The following is a 20,634-nucleotide window of genomic DNA, read 5'->3' as shown; positions in this document are numbered from 1 at the left end:
ATCATGGGTGTGACTTCCCGCCTCATCTGGGTTTTTCTGGTCCTGCTCCTAGTCCACATCTGACCAGAAGCTGACCCCTGGTTCCTTGAGAAAAACTGACTTGCCCAGTCTGGTCTGGTTGCAAGCTTGACTGTGTCCTGGCTAGACAATCACGAAGGAGGACAGAGTGGGAAATCACTCTAGACCTATTGAGGATTGTAGACTGCGTCCGTCTCCACCTGCCAAGACAGGATTAGGGGATGTCTGCTTCTTTCCCCCCCCCCAAAGATTTTATTTATTTATTTGAGAGAGAGAGAGCAAGCGTGAGAGAGCGAGAGAGAGCACAAGCAGGGAGGAGGGGTAGAGGGAGAAGCAGACTCCCTGCCAGGCAGAGAGCCTGATGTGTGGCTCCATCCCAGGACCCTGGAATCATGACCTGAGCTGAAGGCAGCCGCTTAACTGACTGAGCCACCCCGGCGTCCCCTCAGGGTGATTTGCATTTCCCTGGTGGCTGAGTATTATTTTTTATAAACATTTTTATGGAAGTGGAACGTGCATAATAGGAGTTTTTCAGTGGTTCACTACAGCAATAGAGAGGAACACAGTTCAGAGTGTCTACTGGAAGTGACCTGGACATTCGGAGAGACCATGCTGAGTGTCCTGGAGATGTGGTTCCCTGGTGCTCTCAAGCTGGGAGGCAGCGTGGATCCTGTGGAAGACAGAGGGAAACAGCGTGGATGATTCTGGATATTGTAATTCCGGCTCACTTCTCCTCCTAGTCTCTGCCACTGTCTAGCTTAGATAATGGCAACAATAAAAAAGACAGATGTGTGGCCCATCGAGTGGTGAGAAATTGGCAGCGGTGAGGGAGAGGGTTTTGCTAGGATACAGAGTCCTGTCGGTCCCATGATTTCTACTCCCGCTCGTTCTGTTCGTCCCACATGTCCCATAAACTGCTTAATGCCCGCTCTCCCCTCCATTTAGATCTGCCTCCTCAGCATCTACTGGCCATGTGCCCTTCCCTGGGGTGGATGTCGGTGTGGGCCAGGGCTAGAGGGATGCATTCTAGTCTGTGTGTTCACTGGGTAGAGGAAGCAAATTTCTGCTCATTATCAAGAGACGCTTCTAACCGTTAGAGCCAGGGAAGTGGAGGGTGCTCCTCCTGACGTCGTCGTTTCCCCTCCTGGGAGCGTTACAGGCCAGGCGGTGGTGCTGGGTCCGGGAGAGGCCGACGGAAGGAAAGGGCCCCCATCGGGAGCTGGCATCCCTCACCCCCTCTCCCGCCTTCTCTTGCAGGGAGCCGGGAGACCGCCTTCACCTACGCGGTGAGCGCCGCGGGGGTGGTGAACGCCATCAGCCGGGCTTGCCGGGAGGGGGAGCTGTCCACGTGCGGCTGCAGCCGGACGGCGCGGCCCAAGGACCTTCCCCGGGACTGGCTGTGGGGCGGCTGCGGGGACAACGTGGAGTACGGCTACCGCTTTGCTAAGGAGTTCGTGGATGCCCGCGAGCGGGAGAAGAACTTTGCCAAGGGGTCGGAGGAGCAGGGCCGAGTGCTCATGAACCTGCAGAACAACGAGGCGGGGCGGAGGGTAAGCTGGAGCTCCCGCACCTCCGCGCACGGACCTCCGCACGCGCGGCGTGGGCTACCCAGCCGTTCCTGGGCCGCGGCCGGGCCGCGAGGAAGGGGGTCGTCCTGACCACGGGGATTCTTACCTACAGGGGCCGACCTAGATGTTCGCGGTGGCAACCTGATCCATTTCACGAGGCTCCATTCCCCAACTGGGCACGTGCGATTGTCATTTTTATAAACCTTGTTTATAGGGATAGGACAGCTGTCCCTAGAACACTTAGCGCAGCCCTGTCATCAGGATTCCAGACGCTCGAAGTAGAGTTCTTTTTTTTTTTTTTTTTAAGCTTTTATTTATTTATTTGACAGGGAGCACAAGCAGAGGGAGAGGGAGAAGCAGGCTCCCTGACGAGCTGGGAGCCCAAGGTGGGGCTCGATCCCAAGACCCTGGGATTATGACCTAGCGTAGGGCTTATGATTTGTGAGAGGTGCAGGTGACTTTTAGGAGCTGCTGTCATGCACATCCAGAGGCCCGATCCACAAGTGCGTGTCGGTGCAAGTGGCAGACACACTTCTACACCCAGAGCGCCATGCAGGAGCCGAGTGGGAGAGAGAACCGTCTTTTGAAGGCTGTCTCACCAATCTCATGTGAGATGTGACTGTTTGTGACTGTTGAGTTTCAGTAGACACTCAAATGTGGGTTTTGAGGTGAGAGTGGTTTACTGCACGCGCAGAGCATACCTGGCCAACGGCTCTAGGCTTCCTTGATGGTGTGGCGGAGGGCGCGTGCCTTCTCTGACTGCACCTGGCTCGTGGGGACCTCACCTCGGAGCACAGGCTCCGTCTCCACTTCCCTTTGCTGCTCCTGACATGGTCGGCCTCTGCCTCGGGAAACGGAGGGCTCGCTCAGGCAGAAGCTCTGCTTGCTGCTGGTTCTGGGTTATCACGTGTGGAGGGGAGTGTGGGGGTGCATCAGGGTCCCCCTTATAGAGAAGCATGAGGTCTGAGTGCTGGGTGGGAGGAGTGGCTCCAGGCACAGGGCCGGGGGGGGGGGACCCACAGACTTCTTTCTGGGTGTGTTTTCTGCATCCGGGTCTGTGTCGAGGCAGCTGGCTCAGGGGCCCAAGCAAGATACTGTCATGAGACCAAAGATGAACCAATGAAACAATGGGGCTAGCAGTTTCTTGAAATCAATTCAGAAAGTTAATGTCGGTTCCTTGGTGATTCAGTAACAGGATATGGATATATTTCTAAAGTATTTACCAATTTAAAAGATTGACTCATGTTCACAGGAGCATGTATCAAATCAATGGAACTGAAATGGCTTTTCTATGAACCGGGGTCTGTGATGTCGGCTCGGTGGAACAGGGTAGGCTGGTGTAAAGTTAGTCTCGTCTAGCGTGCGACGTCACGTTGGGATTAGAGATGGATTTGCCCAGTGTCTTCCTTTCAGAACTGCTATGCAGAGGCTAGGTGTGGGTGTGAGGGGCGCTGTTAATCGGTGGCAGTGTTGGGAGTTCTGGTCGTTGCTCTGGTTCAAACCAGGCCACAGAGAACAGCGCTGCCTTGGATGACCTTCCATGCTGTGGGCATCTGGGGGCCACCTCTGTCCCCTAGGACGTCCTCCTTCCGCTCTGCTTGGTAGTCTGCTTGCCAGTCTTTGGGGATCTAACCATGAGAGACTGGTTAAAAAAAAAAAAAAAAGGTTAAGACCTTCACTTTATCTCCCAAATGCCCAAATTCTATCCATTTTTTAAGATCCCAGTTCAAATACTACCTATTCCTTAAGATCTCCCTCATCCCCATCATTGGTGGTTTCTGTGCATCTGAACTGCGGTAGGTTCTTTGCTACCTTTTGAGGTCTGGCCTACGTCTCCTCCTCCCACTGGCTGGAGCTTCCTGAGCACAGGGATTTCGTCTATAGCTCTTTGCAACACTCTCGCTGTCCTTTACGCGGGTGGGTGGGCGCATGCGAATCAGAGCAAAGTTCCCATAGGAAGAGGTCAAATTCATGGAAGGCTGTTTCCTGTCTCTGCTCTGAGCTATCCTTGGGGCATTGCGGCAGACGCTGAGGTGACTAGGCATTCCTCCTAATCTGGGCTCCCTTTCGGTCACAGTCTTGACCCCACTTCTTCTGGCTCCTCATTTTATTGCCCTTAATTGTTTGTTTGTTTGTTCTGGCTCTTATCTTGGCCAACCTTCCTTCCATCTGCCTTGTTTCTCACTTACACACCTTCCTTGTCTTCCTCTGTCTGTCTCCCTGCCTTTGGGCCCCCTTCCCCCAGTCTCCACGCCTCTTCCACAGCCTTTATCTCTCCCTCTGCTTCTGTCTGCGCCAGGTTGGGAATTCCTGTCCCTCTCTATTTTTTACCCCCTCTCCAAGGAGCAGGCCTCCACCATCAATCACCATCTGAGGCCAAAGGTATTCACCTCCCACCTCTTCACACCTACACAAAAAAATTCCTTGAGAAAGACTAAAATGGTGGCAGGAATTGAAAATTCCCTGGATTTGTATTTTACAACCAGTTCAAGACTTTATTTTTAAGTCATCTCTACACCCAGCATGAGGCTCAGACGCCCAACCCTGAGCTCAAGAGTTGCACGCTTCACCGTCTGAGCCAGCCAGGCGCCCCAACCGATTTTTTTTTAATAGAATATCTAGGACCTGACATCTTGGCCACAGAGTAAATCTGGGGCATACTTTGCAGGAAATTTCTCTTGGCCTTTGCGAGTCTCTAGCAACCCCATTTTAGACATTGATGGCCAGAGAGGTGGGTTGATACTGCCTTGTCACTCAAGGGCTTAAGTATTTTCTAGATAAAAGCTGCTTAATCCTCCTGACATTCCTATCAGTTACCAAGCTCAGTCACACCGTTAGACGGTGCAGAAGAGGGACTTAGGGCTTTGCCAGGAGGCAAGATGTAGAACTAAGAAAATGTTTTAAAAATCAGCTTTTATTGCTTTTCCAGTTAGCAGGGAAGGCTAAAATTGAGATTTTTTTTTTCTCCTTCTCCTGTCAGAAGAGCTTCTATATATCATCAATAGTAAAATAGTTAAGAATACAACTATTACGGCGTCTTTCTTCATAGAGGAGGGGTGGAATGAATGTCTCCATAGTAAAGATCCGTGACACACTTTCCTCTCGCATTTGTTCTTACTCTGTGCAGTCTTCTTCAGCTCTCCTTCCTCAAATCTCCCTAAGTGTTGGCTCCCAGGAGAGATGCTTATCCTGTCCCCTTGGTCACTTAGTGGCAGGGTACACAGTTTTAGACCCTTAATGTTTCCTGCTTCCAGCAGCGCCAGATGCCTGGCCTCCCTCTCCAAACCAAGGACCATTTCCAGAGGAATGTCAGGCCCCAGCTCAGACGGGGGGATTTGTGCCAGAAGAGGGTAATTGCAGACCCCGTCTTTGAAGTGCCTGTTGGAATGGGGTGTTGGTTCCTTTATGCCCTGGGCCTGGAGCTGCCAGCCCAGTGCTGGTGCCTTTAACCTTGGGGAGGAGCCTTCTTCCTTCTCTACACTAAGCCGTTTTTAAGCCCCAAGATTGGAGTGCAAAAGTGCTAGTCATTCTGACTCCCTTCTGGGTGGCCCTGAAGAGATTACTGAGCCTCTCTAGAGCTTCAATTTCTCCACCACAGAATAGTAGGGATAAGTCCACACCAGGAAAAAATAAAAAATAAAAAAAACCAGGGAGAGTTTTGACAATAGTAATACGAGCTGATGATGGTGAAGCTATTTCTTGCACCTGCAGTGGTGTCGGCATGGCACTGAATAAAGACACAATCTGGGGACTCTTGAAAAGAAATCTGAGAGAAACCCTTGAAAAATGAGTCCCGACTCAGTCGGTGACAATGGCTGTGGCATAAGAAAACGTTCTGCAGCGGGCTTGCATTTTTATCTTGCCATCTGTACGCCTGGGCTGGCTGCCAGGGCCGTTGGACACAATGCATCAGGATGCTTTCATTGAAAAGCACTTTGTAAGCAGCATTCTGATCGACTCTTGCTTTTTAAAATTTTGATTTGGGATAACCCAAGTTCAGACCCACTGCACATTGTGGTTCAGTGGCTTCGGGATGGATTTGTTTTCAGATGAATCACCCCTGTCGGTGGGCCCAGCGACCCGCTCTTGCCTGCCCAGGGCCCCACCCTCTTCCTCCCCACTCCGCCACTCCAGGGGTGTCTGGGGTGCAAGAAAATGGTCTTGTTCGCAAGTACCGTGTGGTTTGTGGTGAGGCCCCTATGACTCCGTGAACTTAATGACCAAATGTTAACACAGAAAAGGGGGCTGTTTAGTTCTTAGGGGATTTGGTGGAGTCATGGAGAGCTTTTGGCAAACCAGGGCTATGCCAGCAGTTTCTGTCGCACGCTGGTAATATGATTGGGTTTTTTGTTTTGTTTTCTTTTTTGTTTTCCAGCTGTACTCCATCTCATGCAAAAGCTGGACATGGTTTGTTGGTATTTGTTTGAGACTTTGGTCAAGATAGAAATAGCCTCTTTTTTCCTGATTGTAAAGATGACATGGGTTATCATAACAAGTTTCAAGTAATAAGAAACGGACAAAGTAGGAAGGGCAAGGGCACCAAATGCCATCGTCCTTGGAGCCGATCAGATATGCACATTGAGTCCCCAGTGTTTTTCCTTTTTTTTTCTTTCTTTTTGTTTTTAAGATTTTATTTATTTATTTAGAGAGAGAGCAAGCACACAAGCAGGGGGAGCAGCAGGCAGAGGGAGAAACAGGTTCCCCGCTCTGAGGGATGTGGGACTCGATCCCAAGACTCTGGCATCATGACCTGAGCCAAAGGTGACCCTTAACTGACTGAGCCACCCAGGCGCCCCTTCCCAGTGTTTTTCTATGTGGTGCTCCTTTTATCTGCTTTCAATGTGGGTAACTGAGCTTCCTGGAAAGATCCTTCTGTACCTTTGAAAAACGACTCCCCCCCCTTAGCCCTCTTCCGTGTTTGGCCTCTGGCGCCCCCAGCCTCCCTCCTGACGGCCCCGCGGGGCGCTCCCTCTGATCGCCCTCTCTCTCCTCCCCTCAGGCGGTGTACAAGATGGCGGACGTGGCCTGCAAATGCCACGGCGTCTCGGGGTCCTGCAGCCTCAAGACGTGCTGGCTGCAGCTGGCCGAGTTCCGCAAGGTGGGGGACCAGCTGAAGGAGAAGTACGACAGCGCGGCCGCCATGCGCATCACCCGCAAGGGCAAGCTGGAGCTGGTCAACAGCCGCTTCAACCAGCCCACCCCGGAGGACCTGGTCTACGTGGACCCCAGCCCGGACTACTGCCTGCGCAACGAGACCACCGGCTCGCTGGGCACGCAGGGCCGCCTGTGCAACAAGACGTCGGAGGGCATGGACGGCTGCGAGCTCATGTGCTGCGGCCGCGGCTACGACCAGTTCAAGAGCGTGCAGGTGGAGCGCTGCCACTGCAAATTCCACTGGTGCTGCTACGTCAAGTGCAAGAAGTGCACGGAGATCGTCGACCAGTACGTCTGTAAATAGCCGGGGGTACGCTCGTCTGGCCTGCTCTCCGCTCCGCCTCACAAAGTTTATATTATATAAATCTATATAAATCTATTTTATATTTGTATAAATAAAGGGATGGATGGTAAATAATTAAAAGAAGAAAATGGAAAGGAAAAGCTTATTTAAGAGACGCTGGAGATCTTGGAGGATTGCGCTGTCCTGGTTCTCTGCTCCCCGCGGGTGAGGGACCAGGGGCTTTCCCGCCCTCCCTCTGGCGGGGACCCTCAGGATGGAGGGGCTTGGGGCTATTCACTGTCTATCCACCGTGGCCTTGAGGAGACAAGTGGCGGTTAGGTGGAGAAGATGATTCTGTCTGGAAGTCTGGAGTGTAGCGGCTGGATGACTGCCCCGGACCCTGTCATTAGGCCAGGAGGCCCTGTGCAAGGTGGCAGGAACTCAGCTTACACCATCCCGTATTCGGGATCTTGTCCAGAATACTGATTGGTTCCGGAAGAGGCCCGGTGCTTTCTTACCCTTTCACTCATGTGCACCCTGGCAGAATCCACAGTTACAGGAATGAGCAGAGGTCCGATGTCATCTCTGACAGGTGACCACAAAGGGACCTGCGCCTCCACAGACTCCCAGGCCTGTCTGTCCAGCGAGAATTACTCTCCCTCCACAGTTCACTAGGTCCTGCCCCCGGTTCCCTGCACCAAGGGGAATGGGGGTCAATTGGCCCGACATGTTAGGAGAGAGATGAGCTGAATGGTTGTGCCTGAGCCGCAGAGAGCCAGGAGCGTAACTGGACCGAGCGAACGTTGCACTGTGCTCCCACAGGGAGAGGAAACAGGATGCTGCTGCTGTCACTTCCTCCACTACGGGGTGGGGGGGGGGTGTGTGCCCCGAGCGACGGGATGTGCAGCCAGGTCAGGCTCGGCTGGCCTGGCGCGCTCTTTTCATCTCTGCCTCAGATGTACAGTTTCTCTCTGACATTAAATACCCTTCCCTGGAGTGTCTCTCCCTTTCCTTCTTTGGACACACGATTATCTTTCATGAGTCTCCTTTTCTTTTTGATCTGATCCTTAGAACCCTGCTACCTGGCGCACGTGTGGAGGAGGGTAAGGAAATGGAAACTTTTCAGGCCTCTAGTCTGGTGGTTGAAGACAGAGACAGAATATTATGAGAATTAAATAAGGTAAAGCATTTAAGCACTCTCCCCAAGGGCCAGCACAAAGTTAAATACTCGTAAATGTTAGCTATTACCATTACTATTACAAACAAAGGAATTCAGAGATTTCAGTCCAAACCTCATGGCGACCTCTCCTTCTTCTCCCACCCTACAGCCCGCCTGGTCACCCCTGGTTTGTCCACTGGGTCCTTGGTAAAGCACAGGTGGTGGGGACACTCTCTGCAGGCTTCTCTGTGTTGCCATGTCCAGTCTCAGACTCCAGAATCTGGAGCCAGGAGAGAGAGGAGGGCAGAGCTCATGGAGGATCCACGAAGGGAGATGTTCTTTTCTAGAAAGGGAGGAAGTAGTTCCTAGGACACATTGATCCAGGTGCACTGGAGTGACCAGCCTGCACATGACCCAGTGAGTCACCCCATAAAGACACCGGTTTTATTCTAGAAAAGGTTACTTCTGGGGAAGTAGTGGAATTAAGGAGTCCACTTGGGTTATAATGAGCAAATTATATTGCAAAACAATCTAAAAGAGAATGTGTCTGAATTGGAATCATGGCCAGGTATACGACTTGTGTCCTTAGGGCCTAAAGCAGAACCCCCTGACTTGTCATCAAAGAACATCAGACGTAGGGCTATTTCACCCTATCCCTCACGCTATTACTCAGATTCCTTTGGTTGACATTTTCAAGATGAATAGTCCATGAGAGAAAGTGACTGAAGTCGACCAGCCTACAAAAGAGACAAACCATGTCCTTGGCTTAGTTGGCATTCAGCCAAACGAACTTGGTCACGCAGATCAACCATGATAATAAGGGTTTGGGACCCTGGGGGCACTATTGCTCTTCCCTACATCACCGTCATAACTCCTGGAGGGTTACCTTATGTCAGGTGCTCCAAGGGTTTAAGAGCCGAAATCCAGTTCATCTTTAGAAACTTCAGGAAATTAGCTGTGGGTGGTTAGTCCACAGAAAGTGACTTTCATGTTCGCGAAAGGAGATGCATCACCCCTGAATTCTTTTGAGGTCTTCCTGCAGAGTTATGGCAAGGGGATTGAGTAAACATTAAATATTTTCTTCCTGACCTAGGGAGCAAGTCATGTGTTCAAATGCCAATGCAATTGTTGCAGCCACTGACCCCCAAGGTTAGGAAAGACTGAATTGTCCAAATAGACTGGGAGGAAGTTGTAATTACATGTGTGTTAAGCCCTGGTAAACCGGCAGTTGTCTGTGCATGACCAGTAATGCTGTCGGAATGTGGCTGGGAAATCTGAAGACCAACCTAAGAAAGTGAGCTTCTGCTCAGAAACCACACGCTGTTAGAGCAGGGACAGAATGTAGCAGTCAGAGCTCTTGCTCCTGGGTTTCCAGATGAGGACCTCCAAATCTTGAGCAGGTCCCAAACTTCAGTGTGCTGTAAAAATGCAGAGTCCTAGGCCTCCAGCATCAGAGATTTGTATCCAGCTGGTCTGGGGTAGAGCTGGGGCAACTGTCTGAATCTTTAACCAGGCCCTAAGCGGCTCCCCTGCTGGTGGTCCAGAGCCTTCGCTGGACCTATGGTCCGGATGAGCTGGCCACGATCCGCAGGATTTTTCTAGTACCTGAAATGTATTAGATTAACGTAGTCTAACAAGGATCACTGCACTGGATGTAACGCCTGGACCAAGAAGTCCTAGCTATCCCAGGGATCCTTTCTATTGAGGGGAGAGAACATTCTGGCACAGAGCAGAACTGGTTTGCCCTGGGATGTTCTACCTTCCTCCTCTGCCTAGGACTGGTAGGGGAAGCCTACAGATCTAGTACAAAGGTAGTAAGGAAATACTCGCTTTGCAATTTGTTTGCATGTATCCATCTTGTCTTCAAGATAAAATTAGGAGAAAGGTATGTCTGACTGCCTCCATTCAAAAGTCGACAGGAGGGTAGGACGGCAGTCACAGCTAGCCTTGAGGTGAGGGCAGGCCTCCGTTCATAAAGGCATTCTGATGAAAGTCTCTCAAGAATTTGGATTCGAAAGCCTAATCTGGAGAACTCAGTTCCTGGTCGGCTGCTCTCTATCCTTGGAGGTGAGAAACAAAACATGCTACGTTTATTCCTCCCTGCTTGCTGTCTCTCTCCCCTCAGCTGTCAGCCACTGGAGTTCTAGGAGCTAGCGAGACATCAGTGGCTGAGATGGCTCCACGACACACAGCTCTCCCAGCTGCAGTCGTTTATCAAAAAAGAAACCTACTGCTTGGGCAGAGAGCCACACGATCCCGAGAAGGTGGAAGAAAATAGTCATTTCCATCTTAAAACGGGCTCTGACGCATAGCCAGACCCCACTGACACCGGCCACATATATCTCGGGAGAACTTCAGCGTGCATGCGTGTCCGTGGGTGGGTGTGCGGGGGCGCGCATGCGTGCTCGTGCACACTCACGCACGCAGGAATGGATGTTTCGCATCTGTTTTGGAGGGGAGATGGGGAGGCACTGGAGGCAAGGAAGCTGTAGAAAAAAGTAAAAATCCCTGTCACCACTTCTGGCCAAGATGCTGCAGAATGTGGACGGTCTGTCTTTCCTGGAAGTCCTTGCCTTCCGGTTGGCTAGTGATGACAAGCTTCCTATCTCTGGAAGGAATGTTGGGAAGCTGAATAGGGCCACCTGAGCCACTCTTGCTTCCGAAATATTCTTGGTAGTCCTTTATTATTCTGGAATCCCTGCACTGTATTGGTACCAAAACAATAAGGATGCTTTAATTCCTGGTTTTACATAAGATTTGTGGGTAATTTGCCCGTAAGAAGGAAGGTTTTGCATAGATGTGAGGGTCAGACATTAGGCAACTCTCCCACAGCTAATTTTCTAGATTGTTTGGGCATTCATCCTGTAGATTGTCTACATTCTTTGCTTTCTCCCCCCTGCTCTCTGCCTTTTGGTCTTCAATCTGTTAATTTCAACTCTACCAGAGGCAGCGACAGAAGATAGAACCAAATCAGTTCATTTGGGCCTCCTAAGTAGTTTTGATAAATAACTGAGTGGGAAAAGGAGGGGCTAAAATTAGATTTTAAAATTATCTGTGAATTTAATGTGTCACTTATGTGTATTATCTACTGCTCCCCATGATAACTGAAAATAGACAGAAGCTGTCCACAGCCCGAGCAGGTAGGAAACCACAGTATGTGTAAAGACAAGAGTTTGCCTCGGTGTAGGGCCTGTCAGCCAAGCATCAGAAGGAGCCTGTAAAAGAAAAGACGCTCTAGAAAGGGTGAACTTTTTTTGGTAAAGATTTATTTATCTACCTTAGAGAAAGAGAGGGAGCACAAGCAGGGGGAGGGGCAGAGGGAGAGAAAGAGGGGAAGCCGACTCCCGGGCTGAGGAGGGAGCCCAATGGGGGCAGCTCGATGGCTCGATCCTGTGACCCTGAGATCTGAGCAGAAACCAAGAGTCAGGGTGCCTGGGTGGCTCAGTCGGCTAAGCATCTGCCTTCGACTCAGGTCATGGTCCCCGGGCCCTGGGATCCAGCCCCACATCAGGCTCCTGCTTCTCCCTCTGCCCCTCGCCCCACTCGTTCTCTCAATCTCTCTCTCTGTCTCTCTCTTGTTCTCTATCATAAATAAATAAAATCTTTTAAAAAAATCTTCACTTTCAAAAAAAGAAAAAAAAAAGAAACCAAGATTTGGAGGTCCAACTGCCTGAGCCATCCAGGCGCCCCAGGGTAAACCTTTTTAAATCCAATTTTATTATAAAGCCAAAAGAAAGAGATTTTGTTTTAAGTGGCCCTGTCCCTCCAGTAAATTTTCTAAGACTTGGGGCTTGTGTTCTGTGTGTTGGGTCAACCAACCCTTCCGCTGGTACTCGATTTGAAGCTTATATCCTTTTCTCTATTTCCAGAGACTGTTTGAGTAGAAAATAAGTTTCTACTCAATACTTTCACTATTTCCAGAGACTGTTTGAGTAGAAAATAAGTTTCATAAAGGATTTTTTTAAATCTCTTTTGCTTCCAGCTATGTCTCCTAGAACCTTAAAGAGTGTCTAGCACAGAGAAAGCATTCAATAAATATTTGCTGAATGAATGAATGACGATTTTTACTGAACAGATGGGGAAATGGAGGGATAAGATTAACTGCCGAGGCTACTGTGTAGCTTGTTCTCTCAAAGTTGTAAGCAACAGAAATCAACTTGAATCAGCTTCAAGGGAGGGTTCAGAAGAGTCTTAGTGACTCCATGGTCTTTGGGAGCTGAAGGCAGACACCACTGGCTCCCTCTCCCTCCTCTTCCTTCTCCCCTGCGTCCTTCTGTGCCACTGCAGACCAGCTTCCTCTGCTCCTCACGGTGGGAAACGTGGCCGCCAACAGCATCCGAGTTAACAGGCTCCAACTCCAGTCATGGGAAGTGACTCCAAATCTCTTCTGACCCTTGTGCCAAATTCCCGGGCAAGGGGCTCCTGGGCCAGGGCTCCCTCTACCATCCCATGACCTTATGGGGGTTCAAGTCAATGAAGTGCAAGGGTTTAAGAATTCATCAACACAGGAGAAGCTGCTCCGTCCTCATCAACTTCCCTGCTGATGGTTAGACAACATGTAATCTAGCTTGCTGCTGTGCATGGAAATACCTGCGAACGCTCATGAAGTCTTTGATCTGTGGAAACGCATAATTATGGGACAAGTCCTGAAACTCTTCTCAAAGAGGAAAAAACAGGAGCCCAACAGTGTGATGAGGAAGGCTCCTGTTCCCTAAATCACTTCCGGGATGAGCTGGATACGCATTGATGTGTCCGATGGAGTTGAGGGAGTAGAGTTGCCAGGAAGCAGACGACTAGACTAGACTCAGTGACAAGCCCTGGCTGACATGCCATCCCACAGACGTAGCAATTTTTTATACTGCTATTTTATACTGTCATTCCTGTTCATGATTTAGAGATCTCTTCCCTTTGACGGGGGAAGTCGACAGTGTCAATTGCTTCCTTCATCCTTTTCCCAGTTCTTCAAGATCTGAGTACACGCCAAAAAGAAATACCTGGGAGGGACAAGGATTGCAGGGTTTTTCTATAAATCTTCCACAGCTCCTGAGAGGAGTGACACAGCAAACATTTGAAACTTTACACATGCCCTATGGCTAGCCTGCTTTTGTCCTTTTTGTTCCAAGAGCACGAGCCATCCAGCCTTCAGATCTTAAGCCGTGGGCAGGGAGGACACATTTGTAAGGTCAGAAGCAGTTCCTGTCACACTTGCAAGGTGCCGTGTTTCCTTCCTGGTTTTGGGTTCCAACAGGTCTAAGGGCTCCTCCTCCTGCGCGCACACTGCGGGCTCGGGCCGCCCCCGCGCTGGGCTGGGCTGTAGCTCTGGTGGCCACACGGTGTCGCTGTTCTATCAGTTCTAGCCACGCGTCCTGGGGCTCCCACCTTCGCTCAACACTTGGGGTCCTCGTGCGGATGGCAGAAACCGAATCTCAACAGCAGCAAAGCTGAGTTTTAGGGGTTTTGTTTGGACGAATTTGGGAAGAGTTAGGTATCATTTTACTTATTTTTTAAAGATGGAAAGTGGAAGGTAGTGCAGTCAAGGAAACCATGAGATTACAAAAGTCAAGCAACCATGGTGGGGATGGGGGAGCAAAAGGAAACCGTGAGAACAGTGCCTAGTCCTGCTGGGCCGGGCCACTGAATGTGAGCGATGACAACGGAGTGCCGGCCAGGGAAGTGGCTGCATCTGGGGCATGTGTTTAGCTGTGGTTTATTCCCTTCTCCTGACTAGTTTCCATGCAGCCAAATAGTTTGCATGCCTGGAGGTTATCATCATAGAGGTGGGGAATAATTATAGCTACCAATTATCGAGTGCTTATTGTATACCAGCTGCTTTACATACATTATATGTGATTCTCTCAGGACCTCTGTAGGCTAGGCATTATTACCCACACGTGGCAGATGGGAAAACAAAGACTCAGAGAGGTTAAGTAACATCATTTGACTCACAGAGCTAATAATTGATGCTGACCCCAGAGCTCTTTCTGGTTCTTCAGTGGATCTCTAGGTAATTATAGCATCTAGTCACCTGAAACAAGAGGTGCCCATTTCCTTCTAAGTCTCAAGGTGTGTACAGTAATCTTCCCCATCTGGCCACCATGAATTCTAAATGAGAAGAGTGACTGAGGAAATTTCTTTTGATGGGGCATATGGCGGAGGGAACTTAGTGATCTCGATTCTAAGCAAACAGGACAGGGGCGCCTGGCTGGCTCAGCCGGGGGCTGTGAGTGCGAGCCCCACACTGGATGTAGAGATCAGTTAAAAATAAAATCTTAAAAAGAAAAATAAAGTAAAGTAAAAGGGCAAGGCATCCAGGGCTGATGACAGAAAATCAGGCACAAAATGACCAGAATATATCGACATACATGTGGAAGCCAACGGGAAACTGTGTAGTGCTGGACCTGGGGAATTACGTGCTTAGGACAATGCCGCCGGCTAGGCAGCTCGCAGTATGAATCACAGAGCTACCTCTTGGTGCGGTCATTATACACAGGAGTTGGCCTTTTTTTTTTTTTTTTTTTAAGTAAGTTCCACACCCAACATGGGGCTTGAACTCCTGACTCTGAGATCAAAAGTAGTATGCTCTACCAACTGAGCCAGCCAAGGTGCCCTGGCTTCTTTTTTCTCTGAAAATCTTAATTTGTTCTGGCAATGTAACTAAACTCTCAGGGTAGGCAACACATTATGGCCCTTGGAGAAAGCACCAAGCTGTCAGGACACAGCATGGAAGATGGACGCCACGTGGAAAAGGGATGGGCCGCACAGATGAATGATGGGTGGGTTTCAGGTGTCAGGGCCCAAGTGCTGAAAGGGAGAGGATCAATTGTCCCAGCCTTAATGTGCACTTAAAAAGAAAAAATACCCTTCGTTTCAATTATCAGGGAGAGCTCTGAGGGGCAGGAGGCAGGTTGCTCATGGCTTGCCCCTCCCCGGACCTACAGGATTTGTGAACAGAGGAAACAGTGGGCTTGGGCTGGTGGGAGAGCAAGAGTGGGAAAGGGAGTCACACAATTCCCTGGGTTGATGAGTCAAACCCGGGGCCTGGCCTTCATCCCCCGGGGCCAGAGCAGCATCTCTTCCTTCTGAGGAGACCGCCTGAGCTCACAGGCCCGGATAGCTCAGCGTTCTGGCCTTCCCATGATCCTTCGTTTTTGGGATTCCCTTGTGTCTCAAAAGCCTCGGAGCAGTGAAGTCTCTCTCCGGGGATTTCCTTCCCAGTCAGTAAGCAGCCAAGCCTCCTGGCAGTAAAGTCCTTTCTGTACCAGGAGGGTGGAAATCTGGCCAGCCGTCAGGAAGGGACCCCAGAGGCTCGCAGCGGAGAGTGGTCACTCTACTGCACTGCTTTCCCCGAGTTTACACAAAGGGAAACCCCCTTTCCACGGCCTGTCGCAGGTATTAGGAGTCGGAGTTCTGAGTAATAGCGCTCCTCATAATTCCCAAGTGCTCTGAAAACGTCTGCTGGCGAACAGACAAAACTGTGACCTGAGCTTCGGAGCTTCCTTTCCTAGAGCGCTCTCCAGCCGTCTAGTCTGCCCGCCAGGACTTAACTCCTCATCACGACGAAGGGATTCCTATTGCAAGGAAAGGAGACAACCTGAAATACTTCTGAATTACATGACACATTCAGCCGTTGAAAGGCCCCTCCGCAAACTCAGGGTAGCCCTGGCACTTGGCTGTGCTGCTGGGACAGCGGACGGTCAAGGCGTGGAGCCGGCATGGGGTCAGTCGCGCTGCGGGGACAGAGGGCAGGATGCGGAGGCGGGTGTTTTGATGCCAAGTGAGAACACAGAGCTCCTCTCCCTCGCACTTCCCAGGGTGCCCGAGGGAGCGGCTGGCCAGGGTTTCTGGGCTCAGAGCAAGGGGTGGGGGAGTGAGCTCTCGGGATCCCCATCCTCCAGCTGCTCAGAGACAGGAGCCCGGGTCAGAGCAGGACGGCAGGAAGCTTGAAATGGACATCGCGCAGAGCTTGGACTCTGGCGGGTTACTTTGAGTCCAGTGTGAGGCGCGCTCTATCTAGCCAGGGTGCGGAAAAGGTGAGATAAGCGCTTTTGTTCCCCCTCCGGCGGTGCTGCCGAGGAGGGGGTCCGGGGCACACGAGACACTAGTTCCTCACTGCCAGCCCTCAGTCGGGCTGAATTGAAGGCTCGGACTCCCAGGCCCCAAACCTAGAGACGCTGCCAAGTGAATCTGAGGGGAGGGGCCTGGCTTTTTAAAACCTGTGTTTTAAAAAGACACCTTGGGTGACTTTGTTCTGCAGCAAGGTTTTGGGATTTGCTGCTAGGTCACTGTGTCTGACTGCGCCAAGAGTTCTGTGCAGCGAGACGGCTGTTTGCAGGAATAGTGGGTTAGATAGAAGTGTGACCAAGGCCTCAGGGTGTTAGAGGTCTGAGGATGGGAATCTGGTGTAAATCATCAATGTCTACACTCTCAAGAGTGAACTGGGAGAGGAACCGGCAGACCGTCCTGGATTAGAATCTCCCAAGAGGGGCGCCTGGGTGGCATAGCGGTTAAGCGTCTGCCTTCGGCTCAGGGCGTGATCCCGGCGTTATGGGATCGAGCCCCACGTCAGGCTCCTCCGCTATGAGCCTGCTTCTTCCTCTCCCACTCCCCCTGCTTGTGTTCCCTCTCACGTTGGCTGTCTCTATCTCTGTTAAATAAATAAATAAAATCTTTAAAAAAAAAAAAAAAAGAATCTCCCAAGAGACTAAGAACAGTGCAGTCTGTCCCCAAATCCTCCTACCTAATAAGACGTGCGAGTGTAACCTCCTGAACCCATTTCTAATCTCTCCTGCAGTCAGCCAGCTCCCTCTGGCTTTGGAGAGGGGCACAAGACACAGGGGCATCAAGCCGCATGGCCCTCAGGCTGTGCAGGACCCTGTGGCACGCCCGACAAAGAGAGAGAGAGAGAGAGGCTCAGGAGAAGCCTCTGAACGTTGCCGGTTCCCACGCAGGCCAGAGCAGGGCCAAGCCGGCAGCTGCATCATGGCACACACCCGCTGGCTCTGCCCCAGGACCCTCTGGCAGAAGCCCACTGGGGCTTCATGTTCTCTAACCAGAGTCCCCAGGGAGCATCTCTGTTTCTGCTGTCAGCAGTCCTGAATTTGGGCTTGGCACTAAATTAAGAACTCACTCCAATGAAAACCTGGGTAACCTATAAAGTCAACATGACTTTTTGATGGGCACGGAGACCTGACGCTTTAGTCCGAGGGCCAGAGACGAGAATTCTAGTCAGCTCTGTGGTGGATTGGTGTAAGAAGCCTGAACAATACATCAGGCTTCCAGCTGTGAGCTCCTGGCCAGCTCTACCCACCCATCGGGGGCTTTGTAAGGCTTAGCTGCCACAGAGGATGAGGAAATAATATTGACAACCTACACAACCCATTCTTGTGTTAGCTATTACTTCAGTTGTGCTGAAGGTCGTGAATGGACCCAATCATCGCAGGCCAGTCCCGTGTTTTCCCAGCCCCCTATTGTGTTTTCCCAACAAAGTAGTAAAAAACACTTTCTTGGCCAAGCAACTTTTTTTTTTAGTAACAGAAAGAATCAAGGTGGATATAAAGGATGTCTTTCTAACCAGACAGAGGCTATTTGTCACCAGGACGGGTAACTGAGGATTATAGATTTCATTCCCCAGAGAAATTTTAGAAAAGAAGAGGCATTTAGATGTTTTGGGAGAATTTAGTAGGGTCTGGGGGCAGGGAGGAAACCAGACCTACTCCAGAGACTCAGTTCAGCTACAGGACTCTGTGAGTCCTGCCTCGCTTGGGGAATTAACCAACCTATAAAAAACATTAGCTAGGGCACAAATTTGGTGCGGGAGACCTGGCTTCCCAAGCAAGCAGCTAAGGGATCTCTCGCAGTTTCCCTAGCAATAAAACAGGGATAATAATATCTTTAATCTCAAATAAGATAATGAATGTGAAAGCCTTTCGTAAAATATAATCCTTTTTAAAAATATTTAATTTATTCATTTGAGAGAGGAGAGCAGGAGCAGGGGGGCAGCAGGCAGAGGGAGAAGCAGACTCCTGGTGAGCAGGGAGCCCAATGCGGGGCTCGATCCGAGGACCCTGGGATCATGACCTGAGCCAAAGGCAGACGGTTAACAGACTGAGCCACCCAGGCGCCTTATAATCCCTTGAAAGAGTGAGATAATGGTATGGATGTGTTGAGTCTATATCAAGGCAAGAGTGAAGAAAACATGATTTTTAAAAAGTGCAGGATTATGACATGTAAGATCTTGGGAGTCATCTCTTAATTGAAGCCAACTACAAATGCAAGGAATCTAACCTGGACCTAATTTGGTCTTTGGTATACCTGGAAATGCACCATTCGTTCCCGCATCAACTATGGTCTTTCCTGAGAGGGTCCTTAACTGAAAAAGAAGGAAAAATTTATAGATTAAAACTTCAAAAAAGTAAAAATTAGAAATTCAGTGAAAAATTCCACTCCTCTTTAAAAGGGAGCCACTTTTTAGAGCTGCAGTCTGGTCGCCATTGTTTCTGGGGTACAAAGACCTTAGGAAACTTCAAAAAGGCCAAGGAACCTGGACTAGAAGCAGAACGGAAGCAGGCTTATCCCTGGGGCCTGCAGAAGATGTGGATGGGGAATGGAGGCCCCAGAGAATGGAGTTATAGAGCTTTTTATAGGGGAGTGCAGGGGGTTCTGCCTTCCTCTGTGTCTGGCCACCCCGCTCACAGCTCCCTCTCCTCTCCCGGCTTCCACGCTACGCCAGGGCAGTCACACAGAGGGCTGAGAATTGGGGAAGTCCCTCTTGGCCCCCCCAAAAGGTCTGTGGGGAGGGAAGAAGATTCCCAGGATCTCGCGTTAGGATTCGGAAGGCATTTTCTGAAGGATACATGTTTACACAGTGTGGGGTTTCTGTTACCTTTGTCCAGGCGAGGACTTCAGGGACACACCATGGAGTTCTTCTGGGCTGCCCTGAATAATAAAGATTACACATAGCCGTGTTTATTCCAGGGGAAATGCCTTCCAGTTCTAAACAATAGACCTATAAATTCCCTTTCTGCGAACAATGCCCATTTATGAGTTGGGGACATTCTGTGCAAACAATTGCTGGTCAGCAGTCACAGTTCTCAAGAGAGGGAGGTGGGGAGGGTGTCACCCCTACAGAGTAGGGTGTGCTTAGAAACTCAGCTCCCAGTGTTTGTTAGGGACACAGAAGCAAACTGAGGCGACGGGTCCAAACTTGCCCAGACACTCACACCCTGCTGCATGTGACAGTCACAGGTCCTAACAGCGTGTCACCTAACCTTTACTCTGAGCTGCAGAATATGGGGTGATTATGACCTCCACCGAGGACATAGTAACACACCTTTGGGTATGATCCAGGGCAACGATGCCAAGAAGAAGGAACTCCCAGGTAGCACATTTCTCATTTTTCCTGCTTATCTTCTTTTTTTTTTTTAGATTTTATTTTTAAGTGGTCTCTACGCCCAGCATGGGCCTGGAACGCGGGACCCCAAGATCAAGAGTCACATACTCACAACTGAGCCAGTCAGGCGCCCCTTTCCTGCCTATCTTTTAACAATAGGGGACTAGAGAAATTATTTGGAAATCAGAACACTGAGGTTGTTTTTGGTTTTTTTGGTGGTTGTTGGTTTTTTTGTTTTGTTTTGTTTTGTTTTTGTTTTTTTGGGTTTTTTGCATTGCATAGAGAGAGTTTTATTTATTTCTATTTCAGTGTTTTTGAGATGTCATTGACAAAAGTACTGTGCAAGTTTAAGGTGTATGGCATAATGACCTGGCTAACATATATTGCATAATAACTGCCAGAGTGTTTGGTTGACACCCACCATCTCAGATAGATTTAAAAAAAAAAAAAAGCTTTTTCTTTTTCCTGAAAACTTTTAGAATCTACCCTTCCTTTCAGGGCAGCAGAAGGCTAGCTGAGGACAAAGCACAAGCCGACACCCTGCAAACCACGGTGGGATAGGTGTGACATTCTTCCAGGAAACTTCCAACTATCTTAATGTTAATGCTTCGCTAGAGGAAAAAACACCCTAAACTTGATAATAGCAAGTCCTCCAGTATCCTGAGGGTCTTCTTTAGCATATCAAAGTGCTTTTGGGGGCGCCTAGGTGGCTCTGTCATTAAGCATCTGCCTTCGGCTCAGGGCATGATCCCAGGGTCCTGGGATTCCTAAATCGGGCTCCCTCCTCCGCTGGGAGTCTGCTTCTTCCTCTCCCACTTCCCCTGTTTGTGTTCCCTCTCTCGCTGGCTGTCTCTATCTCTGTCAAATAAATAAATAAAATCTTTAAAAAAAAAGTGCTTTTGGACACCTCCCTTTTTGCTTACCAACCCCAACTACCAAGTATATAATCAGCCACTCCTCGCAACCCGTGTGCAGCCGCTCTTTCTGCCCACGGTTCCCTGTCCCCGTGTTGCGGAAAATAATCAGACCAGCGAGAAACCTAGCGACACTTAGAGAAGCAGGA

At 50.0% G+C, this 20,634-nt stretch overlaps 1 protein-coding gene and 1 long non-coding RNA gene across 2 annotated transcripts in view; one reads left to right on the top strand and one right to left on the bottom strand.

Annotated features, from left to right (window-relative positions):
* WNT5B (Wnt family member 5B) overlaps positions 1-8,015 on the top strand; it is a 12,425-nt gene extending 4,410 nt beyond the window's left edge. Inside the window, exons 3-4 of the mRNA XM_040642002.1 lie at positions 1,276-1,568; positions 6,586-8,015. Of these exons, the coding sequence (XP_040497936.1) occupies positions 1,276-1,568; positions 6,586-7,044 (752 nt within the window). The 3' untranslated portion in view covers positions 7,045-8,015. The remainder of the gene's footprint in view (positions 1-1,275; positions 1,569-6,585) is intronic.
* LOC121105385 lies at positions 1,947-19,809 on the bottom strand. The gene is made up of 3 exons (XR_005837815.1): positions 19,065-19,809; positions 18,494-18,551; positions 1,947-3,228 (listed from the first exon to the last, which is right to left on the bottom strand). It is a non-coding gene; the product is annotated as an uncharacterized LOC121105385 (long non-coding RNA).
* Positions 19,810-20,634: the final 825 nt, after the last annotated feature.

This window comes from Ursus maritimus, unplaced genomic scaffold (genome assembly GCF_017311325.1).
Source record: "Ursus maritimus isolate PB19 unplaced genomic scaffold, ASM1731132v1 scaffold_26, whole genome shotgun sequence".
In the NCBI taxonomy this organism is placed as follows: Eukaryota; Metazoa; Chordata; class Mammalia; order Carnivora; family Ursidae; genus Ursus; species Ursus maritimus.
The sequence above is the reverse complement of the archived record's forward strand: the minus strand, read 5'-3'. Positions and strand labels throughout refer to the sequence as shown.